Here is a 23,133-nt window from a genome sequence, read left to right as displayed (position 1 = left end):
ATGTGTATATAATGTACATATATACATACATATGTAATATATACACACACAATATTCTACTTTACTATAAATGAAATAAATTCTACATTTCTTTATTTTCAAAATGGAAAGTATTTGCCCGCAATCCCTCATTTTGCAAGTTCAGAGAAAATTCAAACATGTCATTCAAAGTTGACATTAAGAGATCAACCTCAACAATTCTCCCTTTTTAAGGATCCTGTCATGGCTTAGGGACATTTTTCAAAAGTCTCTTCATTTATGTATATTTTCTGAACAAACGGAAATGAGAACGGGGAATAATGTAACTACAACCACCACCAACCACACCCTTCTAGTACCCTCCATAATTGTAGATAATGACCTCTGTGTACTGTCTGTTATTTACAACAGCCTTAGAATCTGACCTGAAACTTTCCTCTTTCCCTCAAGTGTCATTCTCATCTTGAATTTCCTAGTGTCCGTGAAAACCCACCCACATCCTGGCCTCTCGGGTCAATGTAGGCTCCCACTGCAGTCCACGGAGGGGCTGATGCCTTGCGTGCTCAGAACTGTCCTACCTCCAGAATGAGTCCAGCTCCCTATTCTCCAATTATATTCCTTCATTCTTCTGAATTGCTTACTCATTTAATTCCCTGTATCTGTTCCTAAATCTCACAAGCCCTCCAGTTATGGAATTTTGTGAGTTCTGTCTTCCATTAGCTTTCTCCTTTCTTCACCCCTCTCATTATCAATTCAAATTGCTTGGTTCACTGTTCAGTAATGTATCTGTTGCATTGTTAAGAACAAGATTAGCTTCATACATTAAAAATCAAAATAACAACTGTATAGATTTGTATTTCTTTTTAACTAGTAAAAACAAAAACATTTTAAGGTACTGAAGAGAAAAAAAAATCTCAACATAGAATTCCTTGCACTGCACGAATGTCATTTTAAAACGAAGATGAAATAAAGACGTTTTCAGGAAACAAAATCTGAAAAAAAAAATGTTTCATTGCTAGCATACCATCACTGCAAAAACATGTTAAAGGAAGTTCCATAAGCAGAAAGGAAATGACGGCAGATGAAAAGAAAGTATAATATGGGAGTAAATGTAAATGACGTTTTTATGTCACTTTTCATCCCCTTAAGATATAATTGACTGTTATACAAAAAAAAAAAATACTGTGGGTTTTTAGTACATGTAGAAGTAAAATTATGACAACTGAACAAATGACAGGAGTAGAAAGCAAGTACCAATCTGGCATATGAAAATTCAAATCACAAACCCAAGGTGTGCTGAATGCTCTAGGTCTACAAACCTAACTCAAAAGGGAGACACTGACATATTGAATAAGATTGCAAGAAACCACTCTACACTTTAATTACAAAGATACATAGAGTTAAAAGAAAAGAATGCAAAAAGATTAGGCAAATACCCATCCAAAAAAAAAAAAAGATAAAAAGAGGCCATACAATAAAAGCATCAATCACAATAAGCATGCAACAACCCTAAAGATTCATGCACCTAATAGCGACCAAAATACGAGAAGAAACAAGTGGCAGCAGTGAGGGGTGAAAGACACTAATCCACAACTATCAGTGAGGATTTCAGCACTCTCGTTTCAGTCACTGATAGGAAAAAAAGACAGTGGAAGTTCAGTAAGGATGTGTAGACTTGAACAATGCAATCAAGTCACTTGGCTTAATCCGCATTTATAGAACACGTTTGCCAACAATCGCAAAAGACGAATTCTTTCCAAGGGCACGTGGCACTTTCACAAAGATACGTTGTTACAGATGTTTGAAACCTGACACTCCCCAAAATTAAACTAGAAATTAGTAAGTGAAATACAGCTTAAAAATCCCAAATATTTTGAAAATAAACAACACAATGGTAAATAGTGAATGAGTTACAGAAGGAATCACAGGTAAATTGAAAACACTTTGAACTGAATAACAGTGAATTTGCAACATTTCAAAATATGTAAAGATGCAGCCACAACAGTCCTAACTGGTAAATTTAAAGCCCTAAATGCTTGTATGGGAAGAAAAGAAAGACTTTCAATCAATGATGTAAGTTTCTAATTTAAGAAACCAAAAAAACAGCAAATTCAACACAGAAGCAAAAGAAACTAATGCATATTCTTTCATGAATTTGGATGAAGTAACGTTTTTCAGACTGAAAAAAAAATTTAATTACCAAGAGAGCTTTACAAAATGAACTAGTAAAGAATGTTCTTTTAGAAGGCAACAAAAATGATTCTGCAAAAAATGTCTAAGATGCAAGAAAGAATAGGGAACAAAAGAGACCAAATATACACTGACCACGGCTAGACCGTGCATGCCTGTAGGACTCTAGCCCCAAATTTCTGCATTAACCGGTTCTGGAAACCAAACCACCTCTATAGGAATTGGCCCACCCCTCCCAGGCTCCCACCTCATTCTCAACTCAGGACCAGATAGAGAAAGTTAAATATGCTTCCAAAACCAATTATATACGATATTGAGCTTCCAGTGAGCCCACTCCAGCTTCCCCATAACAAATAACTTCTCATGAAAAATTCCTGAAGTCGTCCCTCCTTTTCACTGAAACTTTCCCACTTTTGCCTTTGAGGACCTGCTCATCTTCAGCGATGGTAGCTGTCCTCCCTGCTTTAGCAAGCTCCAAAAGACAGCCGTGGTTTGTTCTCATTTGGGTGATCATTATTACCACAAAAATAAGGGTGAATAGGTAAATGTGAATAAGAATAATTTCATAAAACTACGTTAATAGGCCTAATTAGCAGAGTCAAGTCAAGTAAGAGAAGATCGGAATAAACAGAGCTACATGCCCTATTCAGAGATCGGAAGTCTCAACTTAGCAAAAATGTCAATAGACTTTAAATTAATGTATAGATTTAATGCAATGCCCATGAATATCCCAGCAATATTTTTGATGGACATAGGAAAGGTTTTTTCTAAGATTCCCAGGGAAAGGCCCTGGTATAGCTTAAACACTCTTGAAAAGAAGCATTAAAGTGGAAGGAAGCACTGTACTTGATATGAAGCCACACCGCAAAGCTACGGAAATCAAGACATAGTTAAGTTTCTAACTAGACTTATAAAATAACCCCGACAGAATTAAAATTTTTAATGCACAACCAAAAATAGTTTGGGAAGGAAGAGAAGAGAGAACCTCCCCATATTCAGTCCAGCTCTCATGGTAGGGAGCCAGCAGACACTGCCTGCATTACAAACCAAGAAGTATGACTGAACTAGTGGAGCTCACTCCCAACAATGCAGGTAAATATGGAGAAATGACGAACACTGATGCTCCAAAGAATGGGACAGGGAAGGAGAGCAAGGATGAAGAGTTTTCCTTTTCGTTTAATCAAGCTAGACTGTTGAAATGGTGGCTTATTTCTAAATACAAGAGTATTTTATACTTTTAACAAAATGTCAACATATGTATTCACACATAAAATTTCTCCAGTGTTTTTTCATTAATCTTGTAATAAAGAAAATGCCCTCAACACGGCCAGCAGTAGACCTCGAGACTCAGCCTCTCCACCTGCGTTATTTCGGCCACACTTTTCCGGTGCCCGCTGTTCTAAAACGGGGCCTCTCAGCTCCAGCATGTGCCCCAGGCTCCCTGTTCTTGTTATTTCTTCTACTTAGAATGCTTCCCAGCCCCTTCCTGCTTTCGGGTACCACGTACCTACCCAACTCTCTAAACTCCGTTGAGCATCACTTCATCAGAACAGGATCCTGACTCTCCAGAGAGGGACCGTTTTCCTGTTAAGTTCTTGCGTAGCATCACTCAGCCTCTACAACTGCTACAATTTGTAGTTCACATTTTTGAGGCAATCAGTACCCTTCTCCTGTCTAAATTACAAGCTCCATGGGATCAGGGTCTGTCTGTTTTGCTTACTATTGTTTCCCCAGCATCCAGAACATGATCTTGTATACAGTGAACAACTAATCAAAATCTGTGGAATAAATAATGAACTAGTATGTGCATCAAGCTTTTTTACAACCCCTTACTTCTCCCTGCATAGAATGCCTAAGTTCCAGGTCACCATACTTGAAAGTAAGAGTAAGGGGGGAATTAAATTGATTACTTTCCCCATGCCTTAATTTATACACACGCTTTTAAATCATTACAGTGCAGCAAAGTCTATGCAAGCAATATATTCAGAATTATTACACTTTCATACTTTATAACTCAAGTCCCAAGAAATAGGACTAATACCTGTATCTCAGACTAATCATGTTATTTGAGGTTTTGGCAGGTGTCCTTGTTATGTTTGGAAGACTTAGTTGACCAGCAATATATCCAAATCTGCAGATGAGTCATGCTGTAACTGGGATCTATGTTATTATTAAATTTTGGCAGGGGAGTGACAAAAGGTCTCAATGGCTTATCTTGGCTCAGATCCAATGCCCTCTTTTGCAGTAATAAATAACATCACCCTGAGAACTAACAGCAGTAATGACAGAGGCAAGATCTTATATAAAAGAAGGCTCAGAATTACTTCTATCTCAACTTGTCTTAAGGTGATAAAAACAAAGAAAAACAAGACAAAACAAAACTGATGGTCATCCTAGAATCACGGCATTAAAAGGTAATAATCATGTTTCTGAAATAAAACTGCTATTGTTGGATATTAAATCATCATTTGAGTTCCTTTTAAAATGTTTTTATAACCAAAAAAAATGGAAAGGAGTTGGGTTACGTGATCTCTCACAATGAGAGCATTAATTCCACTCCTCTGCCAGCAGGTCTCATAGTTGAAGCACGGGGTCATACCAGATAAGAGCAGGCGTTCTGGCGTCAGACTAACTGTATTCACCTCTTGTCTGAGACAGATATGGGCTGTTAACTTGAACAGCCCATGTGCAAAATGGGGATTTTATCAAGACTGAGTTAAAGGATTGGGAGAGGATTAAATAAAATCTGCTAAATTGCTTAATAGCGTATCTAGTCCATTGTAAGCACTTAATACAGGGCAGCTCTTTTCATTATTTCTATATGTGCTGGGAACTACATTTATAACTTTACATGCATTATCTTACATACTTACAACATCTCCACAAGACAATCATCAATATTCCTATTTAGCAGTGAGTAAATGGGAATTCGATAAAGAAGCTGAGGTCACTGAGCCAATCATACCAGTCATTATTCAAATCCAGAACTACAGAGCTTCAAACTCTGCTACCATTACAGATCTCTAAAGCTGTATCATGTAATGGGCACTTAGACTACGTCATTTATTATATTCTTAACCAAACACAATTTCCCCATCTGAATAACGGCTATTATAGTCTGATTCACAAATAATTGGAAGTCAATAACTGGTTGTTCTGCTAAGATCCAGTTTAAAAAAACCAGTAAACTCAGAGTTAGAACAACTACCATGTGTATGAATTCCAGATCTCAACATGATTGACTGTAAAAGAATATATTATACTTGTCTCAGGGAGTTATTATGAGATTTAAATAAGATTCATAAATATAGTCAGTATAATTCTCAGCTCAAGGTAGCCACTCAGTAAATGTTTATTTAAGAAAAAGAAATATATATATATATATATATATATATGTACACTTCTAAGGATATGTGATAAATGATGATTGATAGGTAGATCATGATAATTAGATGATTGATGACAGGTGATTGGTTGACACTTTAATTGGTGGTAGACTGATGATAGATAGATGATTGATAGATAGGTGACAGGTTAATGATGGATTGATGATAGATTAATTGGTGATAGAAAAATGTTAGATGATAGACAGATAGGTAGCACATGAAATCTTTGCGACTTGCAGAATCACTTCCTGCTAAAATCACTTCCACAGCCCACCTTACCCATTTGCACTGTTCCATTCTCTGTAGTCAAGGTTCTTCCTCCCTTTCCTGAGTTATATAAAAATCTGTAGTGCCCCTGGCTGGAAGAAACTATGAGCAGTATCCTCTATATTATGCCTACATGGCTACGTGGGTGGCTGTATTTCCTTTCAGAGTGTTTGGTATTGACCAAACGAATGGGGAAATGCTCCATAGCTTTTAAGCGACACCAACCGCAGAGCTGAAGGGAGCAGAAGCATCCGTGGTGATGGACTGAGCGTGGCAGCGGAAGGATGTGCTCTCCCGGGTGCTGCTCTGTCACCAGCACGTGTAGGATTTCAAACAAGCCATTTTATTTCTCCAGTTCTTAATTTCTGAATCTGTGTGTAATGAGATTTTCAGTTCAAGGATCTAGGTAACGTTCATCCTGGCATTCAACAATCAGGATGTCTGCAGGGCAGGGGAAGGATCACCTATTCCATGTCTATTTGCATAAAAGACCAGGAGGCCTTCAAGGAAAATATAGTCGTGCATCTCATAAACAAGGTTTTGGAAGTTTGGATCAACCATGGAACATGCATACAATGATGATACCATAAGATAAAGATTCTGTATTTTTACTGCACTTTTTCTATGTTTAGATGCACAAATACCATTATTCTACAATTGCTTACAGTATTTAGTACAATAGCATGCTGTACAGGTGTGTCGCCGAGGCACAATAGGCCATATCACATAGCCCAGGAGTGTGGTAGGCTCTACATCTTGGGTTGTGTAAATACACTCTATGATGTTCACGCAATGAAATTGCACAACACATTTCTCAGAATATCTCCCCATTGCTAAGTGACATATGATGGTAATCCAAGGGCATGAATCTTTTAAGACAAGTGGTACAGTGTCAAAGAGGAAAGGTTATTTTGCATTAAGCACAGTATCTGTCATTCATATTAATATTTTCTTCTTGGCCCCTGTCGCCTCATTTCTAGGTCCTAGGGTAGGGGATTAAAACAAAGTTACACAGCATAAGGGTGTGTAACGGTATTGAGGCCACATGGCTGCTGTGCTCAGCAATCCGTGTGGAAAAGAAGAAGACACATCTGGTAGTGAGAGGTTCTTTACCTGGAGCCCACGGGAGCATGGACACTAGAGTCTAAGCAAAATGGGTCTGCATGTAGACAGGAAAAGAAGCCAGAGGGAACACCACCCTTCGAGGAAGCCACGCAAGCTTTGCAATGGCTTTGACAACTCAGACAGCAGGTTTCACAGCGATGGTGGCTACTGGAGGCCTGGCTTGGGGCCCAGAAAGGAGGAAAAAGACAGTAACAGTGTCACCAAGATGGAAAGGCCATGAGACTCCCCTAACTCCCAGCCAGGACTCTGGGAAGGATGGGAGAGCTTGAGAAGGAGGCCTTCTGCAAAGCTACGAGGACAAAGACAGACAGCTACTCTTCTGTGTTTTGGATTGAACTCTTCTTTCAATCTCCAAGCTGACACAGCTTAAGAAAACATAAGTTGCATGTAAGACAAAGAATTTGTGATCAATCACCTTTAATTGTCCTTTCCAAAGAAAACATCCAGCGTGTCTCCGTCTGAGTGCTCTGGCAATTGCTCTGAGGCGTCAAGAGCATGGTTCATTGACCTGAAATGACTGTAGGTGTATCTGCTGAAGTGTCTTCAAAACATATGCATTTAAGTGCCCTTATAATAAAATGATAGTGGTGATGAAGAGCTTACCACTTCCTGTCATTTCTAGATTTTTTGTCCAAATTCACTTTGGAATCCATTGACTCACTCCTAGCAGAAATATCCAACTTTTCTCTTCCAAGTGCAAAGAAACAGAAAAAAAAAAAATCTTATTCTCAAAAAAAAATGATACAGTATATAAAACCAGCTTCCAAATTTTCCAAACTGCGACTCTAGAATCAGCTGAGTCGTGAATTTGATTTTCTTATGACGTCCCACAGCTGCTCAATCTCCACTTCGGTTAAGCTTCAGACCCACAGGGGCTCTGACTCTTCTCCATCCAGCAGGCATCCTCAGAAGAGCCAGGGAAGGGCTGCCTCTGCGTCCCGGCGCCTTTCATCAGCGGGCACACCCATCCTCTCTTCACACCGACAGTTAAGACAGTTAATCCTGCTGTCACCGCCAGGGCATTTCATGCTGAGCACTCCTGACTTTCAACATCATTGTGTCAAATCACTGCCTTCCCTGGGGCTCATGGGTGATTTTCCTCCAGCATGAAGTCTCTATTCTGATGGACACAAATACAACTTTGATTCATGGCAGGGAAATGATGCAGACAAATGGCTCGGCATTCTCCCTATACAGAGGTGACCCAGCCGGGGCCTACGTGACTAAAATATGGTAGCCTGGAATGCCTTTTTTCCACTTATGTAACTTGATACATTTTCCTTATCGCTTAGAGAAAAAAAGACACTTCTGTGATGTGCAGAGGAGTCAGGATTTTTGCCTGTGCCTGACAGTGGTATCCCTAGAGTCCCTGCAGGAGGGTCTCGAGTCGGGGCTCAACCCCACGGTTCCTAGCACGCCTTGGGTTCATTTGATGGCTTTGGGGGAGGTGTCAGGGACTAAAGAACTCGCACCCCAACCTTGAGAACACCATTGTACCCACATAGTTGGGATATGAAATTCAAAGTATCTACACACTAGGTCAAGAAAATTTCACTCAATTGTAGCTTCTAGCCAAGGGAAATCCGCTCTTGACTTAATGATAGAAAGAAAACCAAACACGGGGGTCAGGAATATCCAGGTGTACACATTCATCATTTCTACCATGAGTTCTTCATTATGATGTAGCCACTCGGAGTTGTGTGGGCTAAAAGTCCTCCTTTGCATTTCGGTCTAAAATTACTGACTCCACAGCAACTTGTACCTTCTGTTTTCTCAGAGTGCAAAAGCATAATAACGAAAATGAAAACAAAACATGCCAGGGGGACGGCCGAGAATAAACCCCTAAATAGTCAACTGCACACTTCACGGGGGGCAGGGGGGAAGGACTGAGCAGGTCAAGATTCAGAATTGCACATGAATTTTTAAATAGAGTACTATTCTTTCTCTTTATTTTGATTTATTTAAGGGCCTTCAGGGAGAATTTACAGAAGCTGATCAATTACATTTTCAAATAAAAGGCTGCCTCTGCAGGGTACCGTGGGGGCAACCCGCTTGCGGCGCTCTTACCAGAACTTACATGTCACAGTTCTAATCTCTGTGATGCTGAGAAGGTTCACACCCTTACACAGGCCTCTTCTTGCCCTCTCAGGCAATAGTGAAAAATGGGGGATGGGGTGTTGTACCAGATGGCCAGGTCCTCCCTCACTCTAGTATTCCGTGATTTCATTCCATCTCAGTTTTCTCTGAAGACTCAAATTCCCTTTCCACTTTCCTGGAGTCAAATTGCCGGCTCTAGCTCATCACTCACTCATCATTGAGGTACTGCGATTCCAAAGACTCAGGAGAGCTGGGAGGTTCAGGATAATTTTCATGCCATTAACTTTCATCCATAATCACTTACAAATGATTTCACAGTGTCTTCCACCTTCTCTCTGAGAGTGCGGTGATGAATTCCACCCCGTCAATAGAGTTTGGGTCTGCACAGCTGTGCTGGAGAAGCGGGGTAGAAAGGAAGAAGTCCTATCTGAAAGCACTCGATGACAGAGGGACCCATCAAGGCAGCTCCTAAAAGCGCTTGTGCTTCGGCAAGCACCTCTGAGTGCTGGCAAGTGTTACATCAACAACAGCTTCGGTGCTAGATTTGAATACTCTTCTGTTACTAGCTCACCTGGACCGCTCACTCACCTGAGGACTGAGCAATTAGGGCGCATTCCTAGCACCAGCGAAGGCTCCTATCCAAGGACAGGACAGTAGGTTTGAAGGGGAAAAATGAGTGCAATATTTCTTTCCCGTTATCATTCTTGCCTTCAGGTAGGACTTCCATTTTTAAACGCAAGCCCCAAAAGTACTTTTAGAAAAGATCTTTCTACCGGTGAAGAGTGTACATGTGTCTGTTTCTTCTTAAATAGCCAGGGTATCATTAAAGAAAATGTCTCCTTTGATAAAGTGCAACATAAAAATATTTCTATTCAGCCAAAAATTTGGATTTAGAGGTGAGTCCAAATAGCCACAGTGTTCTTCCAGACCAGGTTCTCCATCTTTTTTCAGGGGTCTTTATCAAGGATTAGGTTTGCAAATGGCGTGACCGAGTTTGACAGGCAGATGGCCAGTGTCTGTGGAGCAGAAGAAGCAACAGCGTGGTGAGAGCTGGGAAGCGCTCCCAAGCCTTGTGTTCCCAGAGCGCTAACAGGTGTGCTTTGGAATGTGGCTCCGCACTTGGCGCATCAAGATCTAAATGGGGGAGGCCATCCTACACGGGGCATAATTCAGACTTTGCTTCTCTACACTGTCCTGGGAAGCATCGCAGTCTGCTGCTCCAAAGGATTTTGAATTTCATATTCGGGCGGGTGTGCTGATGACTCAGATCTGTAGCACAGAGAGAGGCAGGGGTGCCACGCAGGGCAAGGACCGGGAGTGCGCACCTGTATCCTCAAGCCAAGGACCCCAGTCTTCTGCTCCCTTGCTCACGTGCAGGCGCAGCTACATTCCCATCCCACCGACTGAGGGCCAGCAACTGTGACGTCATTCTGGGAATCCCACGTGCTGTCATTCATGGTCTAGACGACAAGCTTTGGGTTCCGCTGTAGAACAGGCAGTGCTCCTCCTCCAAACCCACTCCAGTCTGTCTTGTGCACTGTCTTCTCTGCCCCCTACAGGGCACTGATGAGAACCAGAGGATCTGAAAGGCCTTCATTCTCCCTGGGCAGCCTCCTCCCTCCATTCTGGTGTCAGAACTGGACGGCTTATGAAGAACCGAGCAAAGAAGTTCATTTCTCATACTTCTGGCGGCTGAAAGTAAGAGATCAAAGCCCCAGTAGATTCAGAGTCTGGTGAGCTTCTTGGTTCACAGACTGTCTTCTCTGGTATCCTCGAATACAGGAAGGGAGGAGAGGGCTCTCTGGGGTCTTTTAAAAGGGCACTCATCCCATTTAGGAGGCCTCCACCCTCAGAACCTGACCAAGTCCCAGAGGCCACACCTTCGAAGACCACTACCTTAGGAGTCGGGTTTCAACACAGGAGGGTTGCGGGGACACAAGCATTCGGTCCACAGCAGCAGCACCGCCACTTCCCCTGGGGACCCACCTGTCTCTCAAGCACCACGACACCTGTTGGCAAGCCCGCTGCCCATGCTGATGCCCCCGGGGCACTCGGGGACGTCACTGTTGTAATCACTGCCAGCTGTGGCAATGCTCTCAGGAAGCTGTCTCCACGTCTCGTGCCACCTCTACCCCAGAGGTTCGAAGGCAGCATGGCCTGCTCTCTAACACCAACAGAATTCCAGGAAAGCCACATTCAGCCTCACCGAGGGACCCATGCCTGCTTCTTCTCCATAGCATGTTTGGGTGCTCAGCCAAAAGACGTACTGGAGTGCCTGGCATCCTGCTGTCAGCAGCTTCAACAGCCTTCTATGGTGACTAGGAGCTGGTTGTAGGAGTCGGCTTGGTGGGCCTGGTTCCTATTCTCCCTACTGTGCCTGGATATGTTCTCCCCCAGGAAGCATCTCAAGCCCTTCTTGTAAAAGAACACAGATCAACCTACCACACAACTTTACCAGATGTGTCCACTGCCATAGGAACCCATGGAGGCTTATTCTGGAGCAAGGCAGGCACACCGCGCCGACTCATCCACACACGGGCACACCTATGAGAGGAAAAGAGAAATTTTCAGACTGTAAAACTCCATCATATTTGGAAACACTGATTCCTCATTGATGCCTTTATTTTCCCCCACATAATCTCATTCAAGATAAGGCAACATATGTAACCACCGTTTTTTTGGTTTTTTTTTTTCTTCCGAAAAACCTCGTGATTCTTACAAAAGAAGAATGAACCGTCATCTCCTTTTTTGGCAGACCAGAAGACAATGACAGCTACTTAGTCAAGCACCAGGATTCTATTCCCAGAAGTGACACCCAACCCCTGGAGGCAACTGGCATCAAGTCTGAAATCCAGCAACCATGACCCTGGTGTGACTTGGGAAAGGTGTGGGGGAAGACAGCGTGGAGCGGTGAGTGAGACAGTGAGGGACCGCAAACGCTGTGCTTGAGTATCCTCTGAGTGGGGAAGAGAAAGCAGGAAGGCGAGTTTTCAAAGAAGTCATATTTTACAGCGACTCTCGGGTCTATTTCACCATTACGATGTGTTATTACCATTAGTGTAGTGAAATGTGTGGGACTTGAAGTTAAACTGCTCTAAATTCAAATGCTGCCTCTACCTACTCCTTACTGGCTGTGCCATTTGACCAAGATAATTAACTTCCTCGTGTCTTCATTTCTTCATCTGTAAATAGGAATAAACTCCACCTTGCAAAATAAGCTACTTTGGAGGCATTCATTAAAATAATGCGTGTGAAGTGCTTAGCATAGTGGCCAGCCAGCTCATATTAATCATGAAGAATGGCAGCTCTTATCACTACCCATGATGCCACACACTGCTGGATGCTGAGTGTCCTTTAAGCAAACCAAGTGGGGTGGCAGAGTCCAGCAACGAAGTGCACAGCCTTGGAGGCAGACAGACTGAGTAGGAATCGGGCTCCATCACCTTTATTCTTAATGCCCTGGGACACTGGGCTCAGGTTTGGTTCCCATTTTTAAAATTCCTCTGCCTTGTAGGTTATCATGCAGACATAAGAAAGTCCTGCAGGGTGCTCGCTCGCCTCGAGTGTAGTGCTGGCTGCTTCTGCCTACTTCCTTCTTCTGACTGCATAGACTGATGATGTTCTAACCTTTCCCTCTCTTGCCTATCTTATAAAACCAACATAATTTGTTGGGTAAATGTTGCGCATATTTTTACAAACACAAATGTGTCACTTTGAATTATGAGTACACTAATAAGTTCAACAAATTTATACAATGTCCATCAGAAACTGACAAATTTATATAATGTTCATCTGAAATTGACAAATTTATATAATGTCCATCTGAAATTGACAAATTTTTTTTTTTTTTTTTTTTTTTTTTTTTTTTTTTTTGAGGCGGAGTTTCGCTCGTTACCCAGGCTGGAGTGCAATGGCGCGATCTCGGCTCACCGCAACCTCCGCCTCTTGGGTTCAGGCAATTCTCCTGCCTCAGCCTCCTGAGTAGCTGGGATTACAGGCACGCGCCACCATGCCCAGCTAATTTTTTGTATTAGTAGAGACGGGGTTTCACCATGTTGACCAGGACGGTCTCGATCTCTTGACCTCGTGATCCACCCGTCTCGGCCTCCCAAAGTGCTGGGATTACAGGCTTGAGCCACCGCGCCCGGCCTGAAATTGACAAATTTATATAATGTCCATCTGAAATTGACAAATTTATATAATGTCCATCTGAAATTGACAAATTTATATAATGTCCATCTGAAATTGACAAATTTATATAATGTCCATCTGAAATTGACAAATTTATATAATGTCCATCTGAAATTGACAAATTTATATAATGTTCATCTGAAATTGACAAATTTATATAATGTCTATCTGAAATTGACAAATTTATATAATGTCCATCTGAAATTGACAAATTTATATAACGTTCATCTGAAATTGACAAATTTATATAATGTTCATCTGAAATTGACAAATTTATATAAGGTCCATCTGAAATTGGGGCAATTACAAAACAAAGTCAGGTTGATGCTTAGTGTTGAGTCAAATGTATCCATTTTCCACTAGGTGGCAGACCTTGCTAAAAAGTTATTGGAAAAGGCAAGAAAGAAAAACAAGACAATGAATCTTCTGAAGCTGACCAATAGGTGTCTCTTTACAACCACATATCCCTGAGCTGTTGCTTAAAATACAGACGAATTCAACATTCTCTAGTCTTTCTTACTCATCTTACAGACACCATCATCAACACTTTCCACAAGGTACACACAGAACACTGAAGAGATGAATATCTCTTACTCTTCATGATACACTTAACCATATTCTATCCACCAAAGGGAAGTGAGATCATTCAAACTTAACTAGGAATAAGATTCTGAACACAAGTGACTGGGCAGAAAGCAGATTTCACTAAAATGCTGTTCCCAAGTTAAAAGTTTTCTGTTTGAAGTGATCTTAGATATTTTTTGATCACATGTGATGGTGCTTATCTAGCTATTAGCATTAGCACTAACTCCAGACAGACGCAGAAGGTTGGTGGCTATCGGTCCGCTGAACATGACTCTGGGAACACGCAGGAAATAATGGAAACTCCTCAACAGCAGGGGGACATCCTGGCACCATTTTGGCTACTATTACTTTTCCCAGCATTCAGACAGGTGAGTGTTCACACAAACGCACATTCACGCTCATATTTGGCCCTGCTGACGTCACCAAGCACATATACTTACATATGTGAAGTTTGTATGCGAGTGCCATCCATGCCCTCAGAAAAAAGACGTTCTCCTTATTGTGGAGCTCCGAATATTTAAGCAGAATCCCATGCCCACTCTGATAATTTTCCTTTTACATTAGAAATATTTGTTCCTAAATCATTTTACATACAGGTATGTGTATGTCAAATCCCACAGTGGCATCACACCTTTGTCATTCAAACTTCAAAGTTATATATAATGAATGCTTTGTTTCTATCGAAATAGATTTTCTAATTTGTCATGTATTATAATATTCTCCAGATATCACAGCCAAACTGATGATATTTCATCACTTCATGTCTTTCAAGGGATGTGAATATGCATATGAATTGAGGAGCTATAAATCCCCTCCAGAGTGATCCTACCACATGCCCAAGTTAGAAAGAGATGTCTTTCATTTTAGGAGAGACAGCCTCTGCCACAACCTGGTTTCTTCTAGTGCTAGATTTACTACTCAGTTTCCTAAACATGGTAGTCAATGCTTGCCCTGCTTTTTACACACCGAAATGCCTAAATGTGTACAAATCTCCATGCAAACTAAAGAAACCCAAGGTGCATTCTCAAACCTCATGGACCTAATTTATTCCCCTACTTGGCAGGGCAAGAATGTGTCTTTCATGAAAAAGACTGGCTCCAGGAGAAACTCCACCCATCCAGGGAGCCTGTGGGGAGGGCTGGCCCAGACCTTTCACTTACAGAGTTTTCCACAAGTTATCTTGGTCAGCTTCTTCAGAAAACAGAGGAAATGAGAGCCTGTCAGGTACGTCACATCAAATCACATCATGGCAATTAAGGAATTAGATTATATGGGCGTCTGGGGTGCCAGGCAACCCACAGAGCCCATGCCGTGGAGTCTCGCCAGTGGGGCTCAAGCCTAGGAAGGGTTATTTTTTAAGCCTCACCGTGGCCTCCAAAGTTCCTCTTTTCTCCCCACACTACATTAAACTCTCAGGGCCTAAGGGCAGAGCTTGTGCCTTCCTTATTTTTGTCTTACCTGAGCCCACCGGCTTCACCCTAGCTGGGCTGTGCCCACGGGGCTCTAAGAACAAGCCCCATTTATTTGATAGTTATTAAATAATTTCTCACCAACCCAGGACTGAATCCTCGGATTAGCAAAGCCCCTGGCTTTGCTTGGCCCATTTCTCCCCGTCAGTCATTGATTTGACGTCTATTGGATTCCAGAATGAAAGCTTTAAAATCTGGCGTGGTCGCCTCCACAAAGATTTCTGTCCCTGATCGACGACCAAAGCCAACCCCTCCAGATGAGCCCTCTGTCTTGTGTTAGCAGAGTCCCAGCAGCTGGCCTTTGGGTGTGGCCTCGACTTCCCTGCCTGCGTTCTACCACGTGGAGCTGGCGCCGCATGCCCTCCGCTGTGTCTGAGCAGAGCACCTGTTTCGTCTGACTCACGCCATCGGCGCGCAGACTTGCCCTGCTCTGACAGCAGCCCAGACCTCACACGGGCATCCGTGTGACTCGCTAGCACGCGGATCTGTGTAATGACATGCCCCATGCCCAGACCCGAGCCCCATCCGCTCCTCGCAGTAGGTGTGGCCGCACGCCCCGACGCCGATCTGTGCGGGGCGCCCTCCGATACCTGCTGACGGGGCTGGGCTGGGTTCTGCCTCCCTGATCCAAATTTAAGCTTTTTTCATGCATAGTGAATTACTGTTCAACGTTGCAAATGGATTTTTGAATACATATTTTAGTCGATTATCTTGTTTGTCATAACTACCATCAAATAAATACCAAACGTTGTCTAACACTCTCCTCTGTTGCAAATAGACGGTGCAGAGTGAAACGAGCACATCACAACTCATGAGGATTTGTGTTTTCTCAACTGTGCTAGATCTCCGACAAAAATGTGTGTTTCGCGGGAAATGGAGTGAAGAGCAAGGAGGACTCTGGCTGTCATCAGCCCAGCTGCCTGCACCTGAACAGACCGTCGCATAGAGTAGCAAGCTCACAGAACTGGCTCTGGCTTTTCCTCCGGGTTCCAGTTTGTGAGGACATCGAAGGTGCCTTCATATTTTCCCGTCTCCTGCCTGTCCAGTTCCCTCAGCATAAGGATTCCTTTGAATTATTTTCTCTGTTTGACTTTTAAATTAGTGTCTGTTAGAAGAGATAAGAATAATCATTGAAATTAGCTCAGGAAACGTGTGAGTGCCCCACCTCACACCCCCAGACACACATACACGCTTGTTTTCTCATCCCAAGATTAAGAAGTTATGCAGCCTGACGATGCAGGTTTCTCTGACAAGTCTTGACATCACCACTGTTATTTTCTTTTTCGCTTTTTTCCTCCAGCACCTGCTAGAAACGAAAGTAGGGTGACCTTTCTGTGGATTCCTTCTTTCCTTATTCTTTTAGTAAAAGGCAGGGATAAGAGTCTGCAATGGGCAAAGATGCTTTAAAGTATGCTTGAAATTTTATATTTAAAATAAATCACCTTAAAGTGTTTTTAGATTGAAGACCATACACAAAATAAAGGTTTTTTTCAGTTACTAGAATGGATTCTGAAACCTTTAACCAACTGGTACTCCTAACAGTATCCTTTAATTTGCTCTTTAAGCATTATACAGGAACCTGGCGGATACGGAGGTGGATTTTAATGGCTATATACTGATGAAAATAGCACCAAATAAAAGCAGGGGAATATTTGAAATGAAATAATTGTCTCTAAAGGCCCATGCACCCTTTTTCCCATAAAAATGCACCATAGTACATGAAAAGATAAGATCTCTTGTCAAAGTGTGAGTGAGAGGCTGTCCCATGGTTCCAAATGACAGTTTACCTCTCGCCCCCCCTTCTCTGCCAGCGTTCCTTTTTATCTTTGCAGTCTTCCAGTTCTTCCGATCAGCCTGCCTATAAAGGGCTACAAAGCATTTCTTTCAAGCCACCATAGCTGACACGGTGACCAGATCACTCAATTTGCACGCGGCCGCGCTGCCCCTGGCTTCGCGGAAGCCCCAGTGGAGTCGCGCCCTGCCCTGGCCGCACGCAAGGCTGCAGCCCCCCCTGCACCCCCCAGGCCCGGGTCCCAGGGGAGCGCCCGCCGCGCTCACAGGCGCCTTTGTCTTCCCGCTTCCCCCTTCCTTCTTCAAAGGCCAAGAGTTAATTATTTGGTCCCTGCGCAAGGCAAACCTCTCCAAATGCCACTTCCAAATATAGGCTCTCATTAACACCAGAGGCTGGCCTGGTGTGGCGCAGGGCGGCCCTTCCTTCCCTGGCGGACACCGTGTCCCCGCGCGCTGGCGCTGCCCCACATCTGGAGGCCAGGCGGGCCGGGCAGAGACCCCGGCTCCTGCGTCCGTCCGGCTCCAGAGAGCGCGGGGCGCGGGCGGGGCTCGCCGAGAGGGGTTGCCTCTCTCGAAAATACTTAAACACTTTTTTCCCTCTCCCCCGAAATCTCGAAAAACAGCCCATTTTGAACCAGAATAATTTAGTCTGACAACAGATTCTTCCTCTGTTCACAGCTGTCCCAGAGGGAGGAGCTGAAATCTGAACCTCTCAGCTGTGATTGGATCTTTCTTGCAAAAGAGAGGAAAAAAAAACCCTCCCAGCCAAAACGGGCTCAGTTCGTAAAGGAGCCGGGCGACTTCAGAGGCGCCGGCCCGTCCTCCTGCCGCACCTGAGCGCGGCCCCTGCCCGAGCCCGGCCGGCCGCGATGCTGTAGGGACCGCCGCGTCCTCCCGCCGGACCGTTATCCGCGCCGGCGCCCGCCAGACCCGCTGGCAAGATGCCGCGCTCCTTCCTGGTCAAGAAGCATTTCAACGCCTCCAAAAAGCCAAACTACAGCGAACTGGACACGCACACAGGTAAAAAGAGAAAAATATACCTAGAACTACGTATCTAGAGCTTTGCAAATACGAATCTACGTATTGCTCTTCAAATACCATTACAAAAGAGCCGGAGATCCCGCTGGTTTCCTTTAAAACAGTGTCCTAAAAGGGAGCTTACATTATTTTGATAATTTAGGGTGCGTTTTAATTCAAAACTTTTTGAACTCTTGACAGACAAGGAACGTTTCATTCAAATCTCGCAGCCTGCTTTGCTAAAGCCTGTGGCTACGTGCGTAATGAGTGCGCGAAGGATGAGCAATGTAAGGCTTGCATTACTGCGTTTTTCGCGCACTAAGTCTCCTTTCCTTTAGAAGGCAGCTTGACGCAGGCATATCTTTGTACTCACGGTCGTCATATACGTAAATCGCCCAGGCATAAAATGAAAAACAACTTTCTGTGTGTTTAAAAATAATGTGGAGGCTCTCTCCGTCCTCAGTGGGGACGTGAAGGCGCTGGCTTGGCTGCGCTCCCTGACTTCAGAGCACCTACAGCTCCCTGCAGCTGTCAGCCTCTGTGTGCATTCACTACAGTAACTCCGTCGGTGCCAGGCTGGAAATGAAACACCTCAGCAGAGTGCATGCCCTTCTAAATGGGTCTATCTTCTTCCTGAGGAAATCACGTGTGTGTTGCTAAATATCTTTTCAGTGTATGTATGAGTGCGTGTGGATTTATTTTTAGTTACTTTTACCTGAATCTTCTCTCCTCCTCTTTTCTTCCCCAGTGATTATTTCCCCGTGTCTCTATGAGAGTTACTCCATGCCCGTCATACCACAACCGGAGATCCTCAGCTCAGGAGCATACAGCCCCATCACCGTGTGGACTACGGCGGCTCCATTCCACGCCCAGCTACCCAATGGCCTCTCTCCACTTTCCGGATACTCCTCATCTTTGGGGCGAGTGAGTCCCCCTCCTCCATCTGACACCTCCTCCAAGGATCACAGTGGCTCAGAAAGCCCCATTAGTGATGAAGAGGAAAGACTACAGTCCAAGCTTTCAGACCCCCATGCCATTGAAGCTGAAAAGTTTCAGTGCAATTTATGCAGTAAGACCTATTCAACTTTTTCTGGGCTGGCGAAACACAAGCAGCTGCACTGCGATGCCCAGTCTAGAAAATCTTTCAGCTGTAAATACTGTGACAAGGAATACGTGAGCCTGGGCGCCCTGAAGATGCACATTCGGACCCACACATTACCTTGCGTTTGCAAGATCTGCGGCAAGGCGTTTTCCAGACCCTGGTTGCTTCAAGGACACATTAGAACTCACACTGGTAAGAGAAAAACTGTAGACAGGCATGTTACTCTCAGATACAATGAAGCCCTGGGCTGGCTGTTGGATTTGCATGAAGTTGTGACATAGTGCTTTTAATGAGGACAGTCACTGATAGCTACTTTCTGACTACTCAAAAAGTTGTTAGGGCAGAAACTGTTCCATTTCTTGCTAACAACCTCTGCTCCAGGGACTGCAAACACTATGTAGACTTTGGAAAGTAGATTCAGAAGGTTTGGTCTCAAAGATCAGTGAGAAAACCAGGAAAGATGTGCTTGAATGTGTGTTCTGTGAAACTGCCCCCAGTAATCAGCAAATACAAATGTTGCTATCTTAATCAATTGATTTGGTTAATAGATGAAGGCTTTTCCTACAGTTTTCTGTTAGTTGCATTCTTGCTCTGATATCTGTCACCCATGGGTGACTTGGATAGTTGAAACTAAATTGATTTTGCCTCTCTTGCTTTGTGTGTGGATTTTTTTGCTGCTTAATTTCTTATTCCTATCACAGAATTATCCTGCAGGGTGTCATGGCACTTAGACTGCCTTAATCGTAGTACAGAAAGAGAGAAAAGGGGGAGATATTGGGAAATGCTCTGAGGTGCTCAACATTAGCTGCACCTGCCGAAGAAGAAAGCTTTAAGAAGTGAAAGTCCAAGAGCTACGTAAATTATTTCTGCTTGATTGGCAGCAGTAATAATATTCCGTGTATGGCGTTTTAATGCAATATTCAAATTTATCTTAAAAGGTCAGATAATTTTAAAAGTGTCTATTATGAGGGATTTTAATCAGATTTTGCTGCTTCTCATTATTTAGGCAAAATGTGATTGACTTTTGTTAACATTATCTAACTTTCCGTTTTCTCTGAAAACACTGACTGTCTTTCTTTTTCCTCCCACTCCACCCCCAGGGGAGAAGCCTTTTTCTTGCCCTCACTGCAACAGAGCATTTGCAGACAGGTCAAACCTGAGGGCTCATCTGCAGACCCATTCTGATGTAAAGAAATACCAGTGCAAAAACTGCTCCAAAACCTTCTCCAGAATGTCTCTCCTGCACAAACATGAGGAATCTGGCTGCTGTGTAGCACACTGAGTGACGCAATCAATGTTTACTCGAACAGAATGCATTTCTTCACTCCGAAGCCAAATGACAAATAAAGTCCAAAGGCATTTTCTCCTGTGCTGACCAACCAAATAATATGTATAGACACACACACATATGCACACACACATATGCACACACACACACACACACACACACACACACAAAGAGCTGCAAGAGCATGGAATTCATGTGTTTAAAGATAGTCCTTTCCATGTGAAGTTTAAAATTGCTATATATTTGCTGATGGCTAGATTGAGAGAATAAAAGACAGTAACCTTTCTCTTCAAGAAAAAATGAAAAGCACATCGCATCTTTTCTTCCTAAAAAAAGAATGCAAAGATTTACATGGATGCCAAATCATTTCAATTGAAAAGAACAGTATTGCTTTGTAATAGAGTCTGCAATAGGATTTCCCATAGGAAGAGAATCTGCCAGACGCAAACTCAGGTGCCTTAAAATGTATTCCAAGTTTACTCCATGTCTGATGTCTGGTTGCCATTGTTGAACTAAAGCCTTTTTTTGATTACCTGTAGTGCTTTAAAGTGTATTTTTAAAAGGGAGGAAAAAAAAGAAGAAAAAGTACAAAACACAGGAGAATGTATTAAAAGGATTTTTGTTTTGTTTTGTTTTTGCCAATTAACAGTATGTGCCTTGGGGGAGGAGGGAAAGATTAGTTTTGAACATTCCTGGCGCATGCTCCACGTCTTACTATTCTAAGGTATTTTAATCATTTTCGAAAATTAATTAAAGATGGGAATAGGTGCAAAAGGTGATTATTACAAATTCATTAATGTACTTAAACTATTTCAAATGCATATCAGAAATGCAATAATGCAATTCCCCTTCCAAGTGCCTTTTTGAATCGTATAGTTGATGAGTCAATGTAAATTTGTGTTTATTTTTATATGATTGAATGAGTTTTGTATGAAACTAAGATGCTGTCTATAGCTATGTCTATAAACCACCTGAAGACTTGTGAAATCAATGTTTCTTTTTTAAAAAACAATTTTCAAGGTTTTTTTTACAATAAACAGTTTTGATTTAAAAACCTCTTGTTTGCATACTATTTCCAGAGGCTCTACTTGCTGCATGATTAATACCAAACCATGGTACAAAGAATTGTTTGTTAATAAGAAAAAAATGAATAGTGCTTATTATGCATCTGAAGTGTTATTTTTATGTATTAGATTATAATAAAGTAAGCTACTAGTATTATTTTTACTCTTAAGATAGTAGTGTCACATTTGAAAGAGACAAGATATTAGCACAGCATTTTAACAAACATCACACTTTCTGACTGCAAAAATAGTTGCATTACTAATAGTCAAAAATAATTTTCAAAATTTTTTATGTTGACTTAACATATTATGTTTGTTTTGTGAAAACAAAAATTACAATCACTTTTATTATTACATAAGCACTATAACAGTTTAAGATTTTTAAAAGAAATTTGTAATGAGATATATGAGGGAAGAGAAGACAGGCTGCAGGAAAAGACCAGGGAGAACAATTTTCTATAAATTACATGAGTTGGAAAATTAAATCAGGCAAAGAAAACCCCGCATCTGGTAACATATAAAATAAATGGGATGCTTGATAGGAGCAGCTCAGTGAACAGTGACAATTGCCTTTTGAGTTATTTGAACAAGTCGGACAAGCCCCCACCCAAACTTAATGTGTACTGCATAAATTATAACATGACTATCCATTCATATACACGTGCATGTGTATATGCTAAATAAATGCGTGTGTAGTAACTCATATGCAAAAATCCTAACCCTCATAGGAACTGTGAAAATTAACCAAATGCGTATTAGAATCCAAACTCCTAAACTTATTATAAGACAAGTTTCTGCTACTATTCATTGCATCTCTCTGGTGATTTGATCAGAACTTGAGAATCATTTTTTTCTTTTAATATATTTGTAATATTATGCCAACAAATGCCAGAATTTGTATATCAAAGATGTTGGTAGCAGGCCCTTAGCAAATGACCAATAATAAATACCAATACTATTCCTTTAATGTTCACATTCCTTCCACTGTATGTTACATTTACATTTTCAGCCAACATATAAAAGGGTGTGCACGTAACTAAAATAAAGTCTTAAACTTAATAGTCTTCTATAGTTTTTTGACATTTCAGTATACATTTTTTAGAGGCAAAATTATTTGGAACAGCAGTTTATGAATATGAAAAAATGGCTGATAGCTTGACTGAAGTATTCTCAAGTTACAAAAGTACCAATTTAGCTAAATGTATATGGTATAAAAATGATTGCCAATGATTATCTAGAAGTCTCCAAGCCAGCTAGCATGTAGAAACGTCTGGCAAGGGGAAGTGTGAGTGAGTCAAGCCTTCTCGGATGTTCCGGTTGGCTATCCCAGGAATCACATCTACTCCTGTTTCCCTCCCTCATTTGTAGGTCTACAGACAAGTAGCCTCTTGGTGTCCAAAATCTAAACGGCTAACTTTCTAAGAGGAAAAATCTATTCACGTTTAATTTCTTCGTGGAGAATTAGTAGTCATATTTTTGTAATATATTCCACTTCATTCTCATCATTCTAATTTCATTCATGATTAAAATATGTTACTTTCATTAAGGTATCATCGGTCTGAATTAAGGTACAGCAGATATT

At 42.2% G+C, this 23,133-nt stretch overlaps 1 protein-coding gene across 2 annotated transcripts; it reads left to right on the top strand.

The window, feature by feature from the left end:
- The first annotated feature begins 17,858 nt into the window (after nt 1-17,858).
- SNAI2 (snail family transcriptional repressor 2) lies at nt 17,859-21,541 on the top strand. Of its 2 annotated transcripts, none has more exons than XM_012442944.2 (3): nt 17,859-18,100; nt 18,846-19,391; nt 20,300-21,541. In XM_012442944.2, exons 1-3 carry the CDS (start codon nt 18,022-18,024, stop codon nt 20,479-20,481), a joined length of 807 nt encoding a protein of 268 aa, XP_012298367.1. In that variant the 5' UTR covers nt 17,859-18,021; the 3' UTR covers nt 20,482-21,541. The 2 variants fall into 2 exon arrangements, with proteins under 2 accessions (XP_012298367.1, XP_012298368.1); XM_012442945.3 differs by lacking the exon at nt 17,859-18,100 and adding an exon at nt 18,176-18,743.
- Nucleotides 21,542-23,133: the final 1,592 nt, after the last annotated feature.

Source organism: Aotus nancymaae, unplaced genomic scaffold (genome assembly GCF_030222135.1).
Source record: "Aotus nancymaae isolate 86718 unplaced genomic scaffold, 86718_ANA_hifiasm-v0.15.2.pri h1tg000036l, whole genome shotgun sequence".
In the NCBI taxonomy this organism is placed as follows: Eukaryota; Metazoa; Chordata; class Mammalia; order Primates; family Aotidae; genus Aotus; species Aotus nancymaae.
This window is presented reverse-complemented; position numbering and strand designations above follow the sequence as displayed.

Coding starts and splice junctions, on each gene's coding strand:
- SNAI2 (XM_012442944.2), top strand. CDS start 18,022: ATGCCGCGCTCCTTCCTGGTCAAGAAGCATTTCAACGCCTCCAAAAAG. Junction 18,101..18,845: donor CGAACTGGACACGCACACAG/GTAAAAAGAGAA, acceptor TTTCTTCCCCAG/TGATTATTTCCCCGTGTCTC. Junction 19,392..20,299: donor ACACATTAGAACTCACACTG/GTAAGAGAAAAA, acceptor CTCCACCCCCAG/GGGAGAAGCCTTTTTCTTGC.